The sequence below is a fragment of the Pinus tabuliformis genome, chromosome 7, assembly GCF_031772625.1.
Source record: "Pinus tabuliformis cultivar Carrire ecotype Pingquan chromosome 7, CPIR1, whole genome shotgun sequence".
Taxonomy (NCBI): Eukaryota; Viridiplantae; Streptophyta; class Pinopsida; order Pinales; family Pinaceae; genus Pinus; species Pinus tabuliformis.
The window spans coordinates 2,031,029,333-2,031,035,522 of record NC_142293.1 but is presented as its reverse complement, the minus strand read 5'-3'; the positions used below and the strand labels follow the sequence as shown (position 1 = coordinate 2,031,035,522).

General features: G+C 32.9%; 1 protein-coding gene across 1 annotated transcript; it reads right to left on the bottom strand.

Annotated features, from left to right (window-relative positions):
- Positions 1–1,548: 1,548 nt before the first annotated feature.
- LOC149256644 (fe(II)/2-oxoglutarate-dependent dioxygenase 4-like) lies at positions 1,549–5,086 on the bottom strand. The gene is made up of 3 exons (XM_089460811.1): positions 4,636–5,086; positions 3,237–3,800; positions 1,549–1,952 (listed from the first exon to the last, which is right to left on the bottom strand). The coding sequence occupies exons 1-3, from the start codon at positions 4,903–4,905 to the stop codon at positions 1,710–1,712; spliced, it is 1,077 nt and encodes a 358-aa protein (XP_089316937.1). The 5' UTR covers positions 4,906–5,086; the 3' UTR covers positions 1,549–1,709.
- Between the last annotated feature and the right edge of the window lie 1,104 nt (positions 5,087–6,190).

The window sequence follows — 6,190 nt, the reverse complement described above, 5'->3', positions numbered from 1 at the left end:
GTTTAGGATAGCCTTTGAGAAATTAGCCATATGTACATATATTTGAAGAGATTCGTTCTGTAATAGTGTTTCATTAATGGCCTCAAGGAGGATATTTGAGCACAAGTTTGAATGTAGCATCCTTCGACATGGTTAGAAGCAACAAGAAGGAACTAGAAGTTGACATGGTGACCAATGTACAAATTAGGAAACCAACAATAGATTCACAAACTAAGAAATCAACATTCAATCTCTTCGCTTGTCCTTCCCAAGGTAATTCCCCAAGCACAAGCCCTACTCATCCCTTGAAAGTACAAAGGTTGTCTCTAGAATAATTGGAATATCGACAAAGATGTGGACTTTGGCAAGCAAAGATGGTTGCAAGTGAGCAGAAATGGTGGGAATATTAGGTATGGTTCACCCATTTTTTATTTTCTATTCAATAGATGCTTGTAGCCATGTGTTATTTTTGTCACTTATTCCTATAAGGAATTCAAGGGATTGCACTCTTTCAACTTACACTGAAGTGTATTAGAAGGGAATAATATTCATGAATAATCATTGAGAGTAGAAAGGGAATATATTTCTTGTGCTGTGTTCTATAGTGAAATAGAGTGACATGGATGTTTGTTAGTTGAATGAGATGCCCAAAGTGCCCTAGAGTGACTAAATTAGTTGAACAATGAGAGTAAATGAGATGAGATGAGTGTGTTAAATGATCCAATCTTGGTTCCTTCACCATAATGGTTCATTATCCATGAGTAAGATGGGATTTGCACTTGATACCTATGATTTGATGAAAAATTATTCATATGCAAACAATTTCTTAGACTATACTCTCTTAAAAATTGGTTTTTTTTTTTTTTTTGTATATTACCATAGAAAAAGTTCAAAAATAGCACATTTGGATCCTAGTCTCAAACTAGATCAGATAGAAAGATTACATTCCTTCATTTGTTATTGAACAAGGTAGTTAGAGTAAGATATCTACATATATTTTTCCTTATAACTATCCCACTATGAAATAATAAAACATTAAAATCTATATAACCATTTTAAAACATATTCAAATAAATATGTAATTGTTGTAAGTTTAATTTCATTATCTAAATTGTTTATGGATAAATTCCAAAAAAAAAACCTACATTTAAATATTCTTTGGGACTTAATTATCATCTAGGATGCTAGCTCAAAGTAATACCAATACAACTTTGTTATAAAAATTCAGGAAGAAAAAAACCATATTTTAAAATTCACATATTGTGAATGTATCAATACCTTTCTCAATTATGGTCTAAGATGTGTTAGCTCAAAGCAATATGAATATAATTGTTTGATAACAAATTTTCAATATTTAATACATATCAATACCTTTCCCAATTATGGTCCAGGACTTTCTCAATTATGGGCTAGGATGTGTTAGCTCAAAGCAATATGAATATAGTTGTTTGATAACAAATTTTCAATATTTAATACATAATTTTTAATCGAATTGTAATTTTTTTCTTATTTAAATTATATTTTAAAATATATATTTAACCTCTCATCACTTAAATTATATATACTATATTGCAATTTTAATAAATCCAATATATATAAATAAAATTATAAAACAATAATAAACTGCGCTAATTCTTCTGTTAATCATATGGATACCACTGAGTAGAACTATAATTATTAATTACCCACTACGAAACAACATAATCCACTGAAAGAATAAGAGAAAATAATCAAGTAATCTTCCGGGCTAAATGGAGAGCAGATTTCCGTTCTAAACCTTTGGCCAAAAAGGAGCGCATGTAATCACCGAACAGGCATTCCTGATACCCTTCACTATCATCGACATTGTTGATGATGGGAGAAACCTTCACATCCCATGGAGGACTGAAGAAACTAGGAATTGACAATCTTGCTTCCACTCTGTTTGTAACCGCTCTGTGCTCCACGCTCTTGAACTTTCCATTGCTCACAATCTGCAACATGGAGGCCCAGATCACAAAATAAATATCACACCCAATTCTGACTTTATATTCGATTTAGTGGAGGCTACTCTTGCATTTTCCATGGAGGCCCAAATCACAAAATAAATATCACACCCAATTCAGACTTGTATATTCGATTTAGTGGAGGCTGCTCTTGCATTTTCCTTTGCTAAGTATTTAAATCTACATGTACCAGGAGTGCATTTTACTGGGGAGTGTTCATAGTCACATGTATCAGAAGTGTAGTACAATATTCACGTAATAAATTATATGGGTGGATGAGAGAAGTACAAAAGTCAAAAGGTTTTATTTAAAGGAAAATTTCAAGCCAAAGATAAAGATATATTGTTCTGTTTAAGTGATAAGCAATGAATTATGGGCTATTTTTATCTATACTGTTTTAGAAAGTGCGAGACATGGTGGTGGCCAAAAACATTTTTGTCAGGATTCTACATTTTTGTCAGACAAAATTATTTGTAATTTTTTTTTTCAATAGATTACATTAGAGATGAATACTATGGGTAAAACCATGGATTTTGGTAAACATGAAGATTGGTTTACTTGACTGAGAGATGAATATCATAGGCAAAACCATGAATTCTGGTAAACATGGAAGGCTTAAACCAATGGTAGTTTGAGGGAGAGATGGATACCATGGGCAAAACCATGGATTCTAGTTACCATGGAGCACTGAAACTATTGATAACTTGATTGAGTAAAATTTACCTGAACTACCCTAAAGTATCTTAGATCTTAAAATATTCTGAAAATATGTATACAAAACAAAGTCAACTATGATCACATTTTCAAAATATTCCAAAATCATTAATCAAATTAACATATGAAATTATATACATCTTATGGGCCATTTTAATGACTAAGGGTGATTTTAATGACTAATCACTTAATTTGAATGAACAAAGTATATATTTTTTTTCCAATTCTGGCTTCTGTGACTTCTGTGATCCATAATATGTATGACAAAATTTTTTAGGTGAAAATTACATAAAAGAAAATCTCTTAGATGCTTTTCTAACCAACTAATGTGGTTAATCTATTCCTGAAAATGAACCACACTAATTGGTTCTAAAAACCCAGACCAAATTTTCTCCTATATAATTTTCACCAAAAATTTGAGAAATATATATCCTTATATACCTAGATTTTCTCTTCGAAAGATTGTTGTTCAGTGTAAGTAGTAAGCAAAGAATTACGCCACCTAGATTTTCTCTTCGAGAGACTGTTGTTCAGTGTAAGTAATAAGCAAAGAATTACCTCCATCTGATCGGCAATATTGATGATGAATGCATTTGGTAAGGGATGGACCGTGACCCACACCCCATCTTTGAGAACCTGCAAACCACAAACATCATCTGGCAGGAGAATAGTAATGGTTCCTGGATCAGAATGAGGGCTGAAACCAAGAGTCAGGTTCGGCTGGGGACAGGGCGGGTAGTAATTAACTGCAACCAGCTGGCGATCTATTAATCCACAGCGCTGTAAATGGTCAGTGGGCTTTCCCAGGCCTTCAGACAGGGCGCCCAGCAGTGTCTCAGCCAGATTCCTGATGGCCTTCCAGTATTCCATGGTGGCTTCTCTGCAGACAGGTGGCAAGTCCTCAAGACTATTATTTCTACACAATTGAGAAATTGGCATGATAAGCATGTCCACCCAATTGGCGGGCTTGTCCTTGGGCTTATCTAAGCTGGGGGCGTATCTGGTCTTCTCGTAATCGTCGGTATAGTATTTTATTTTCTCTTCAGTCGGTTGCTGGTGGAACCTACGACCCGCATTGAGCATATTGTGCAGAATCCTTTCGTCCACGCCATGGTTGATTACCTGTGAAAAGAAGAAGCGCTATCTAATTACAATTACTGAAGTAGGGTTCACACTTAATTTATTGGGAATATAGGATTAACAGCTGGCTCAATGCAATAGTAAGGGTTTCTAAATTTATTAATTTTGATAATTGCAATGAAAATTTCAATTTGGTATCAGAGTTTTGATAATTGCAATGAAAATTTCAATTTGGTATCAGAATTTGGTATCAGAGTTTTGATAATTGCAATGAAAATTTCAATTTGGTATCAGAATTTGGTATCAGAGTTTTGATAATTGCAATGAAAATTTCAATTTGGTATCAGAGTTTTGATTAGGATGGAAATCTAGTTGTATTTAAAACTGGTCTTGGAGTAATTGTCACACTCATCTAATTGGTATTTAAAACTGGTATTGAAAACTGGTATTGGAGTAATTGTCACACTCATCTAATTGAAAATATCCTGGAAACATGAAACTAACTAACCACCATAGCCAGCATAGAAACCTAGTTGGATTTGAAACTGGTGTTGGAGTAACAGTCACACACACTCATCTAATTGGAAATACCCCAGAACTTGAAACTAACCGCCTATTTAGATAAAAATCTGAAAGTTTATTAAACATGTGAAAAAATTACTAGAGTAATTTTCACACTGACCTAAATGAAAAGGAAAATACAGTACAAACATGGACTAACAACCCATCCAGGCAAAATAAATACTTGGAAATTAAAAACCACCCAGGCAGAACAAATACTTGGAAATTTAAAAATTTACTGAACATATGAATTGTGGTATAACTAAAAACTTCAATAATAACTATAACAATACTGGTACAAATCAGATCACTGTACCTGAAAGAATCCCCACTCTCCACTGGCTTGTAGCAATTGGTTTATAATTCTGGATCGCTGATCTCCAATATGGAAATGGGCCATGTCGATGATTGGGATCTGTGGATGGGCAGAAATAAGCTGCAAATTAGAGGAAAGAAGATCATCATGTGGGCGTTCATGTTCTGGGAGGATGAAGCAATTTGGAATACTTTCGATATTGGCAGACTCTGCCAGCCACTTGACACCTCTGGTTCCAAACTCCAGGCATTCTCCTGATGCATTATCCATGTTATCATGATTACCAGAATGCGGTGTGAGTGGTGACTGTTAATATAATTTGGTGGAAGGAGAATTGCTGTGAATTTTCTGTTCGCTTGCATCATCAGCAGCAAGGACAACAGCTGCGCCTAGCTCTGTGGTTTGTGTATTCACCACATGTTTAGAGCATTGAGCCATTACAGTTGCGTGTCACTTTGTTTGCCACGAATGTAAACATTTATGACTGCCATCTATATGAACATTTTTATTGTGTCCGTATGGTGTATATGTGGTTTCCACTTTATGAGTTTAGGTGAAATTTTTATTGTATTCGATAATTTAATGAAATTAGATTAAGTTAGTCTAATTTTTATTAATTATATTTTAGAAAAAATTTTATAATCTTGTTAAATTAATTATTTAAGAACTATGGCAATTATTAATCATTGGCAATGCAGTTGTGATCAATTTTTTAACTATAAAATTGGTTTTTAATATTTTTAATTATGGAAGGATATGAATAAGATATTAATATTTTTTTGTAAGTTTGACATAACTATATCTTCAACATGTACAATATATTATCTATATGGGAACCCTAAATTGAACAAGTGATTTCACATCAATAAGTGTCTTAAGAGAACACCCCACCATCTTCTATCTAAGACCTAGTGGACCTTTTTATAATAATTTTAATTCTTACAAAATATAAAAAATATTATTTTGCAAGATATCCATAAACTCTAATTAAAAAAAATATTATGATATGACACATAATTAGAAAATAAAATATTATAAAATGATGATAGATTTTAATTTAGAAATTAATATTTATTCTTTATTCTAATTAATATAAAGAAGAAAAAAGAAGAGTGTGTGTGTAACTTGAGGTTATGTTATGTGGCTGGGTAGAATGGTTGCAGTTATCTCCAAGTCTAAATTCAATATGTGTGTGTGTGTGGTTGCAGTTATCTCCAAGTCTAAATTCAATATGTTAGGTGGTTGGGTAGAATGGTTGTTATCTTCAGAGCCTAAATTCAATTCTTTGCAAGTGAAATGAAGATGAGAAATATTGTAGTTTTGAACCTCACTCTAACCCTAGATGAGAGGGGATATTTATCGATCTTAAGATGGATCTATACTAATTCTTTATAATATTATTTATGTGTATGTATTCCCCTTAATGTATCATTCTCAATATTTCAAAATTTTCTCTTCCCACTGCTTTGGAGAAGATGTCTACAATTTGCTCTTTTGTGGAACAATGTCTTAAATGCACAGTCTTAGCCTCTAGATGATACCAAATCAAATGATA

Excerpts from the sequence above, each read along its gene's own strand:
- LOC149256644 (XM_089460811.1), bottom strand. The coding sequence starts at position 4,905 with ATGGATAATGCATCAGGAGAATGCCTGGAGTTTGGAACCAGAGGTGTC. Across the intron at positions 3,801-4,635 it reads GAGAGTGGGGATTCTTTCAG|GTAATCAACCATGGCGTGGA; the intron begins GTACAGTGATCT and ends TTCTTTTCACAG. Across the intron at positions 1,953-3,236 it reads ATATTGCCGATCAGATGGAG|ATTGTGAGCAATGGAAAGTT; the intron begins GTAATTCTTTGC and ends TCCATGTTGCAG.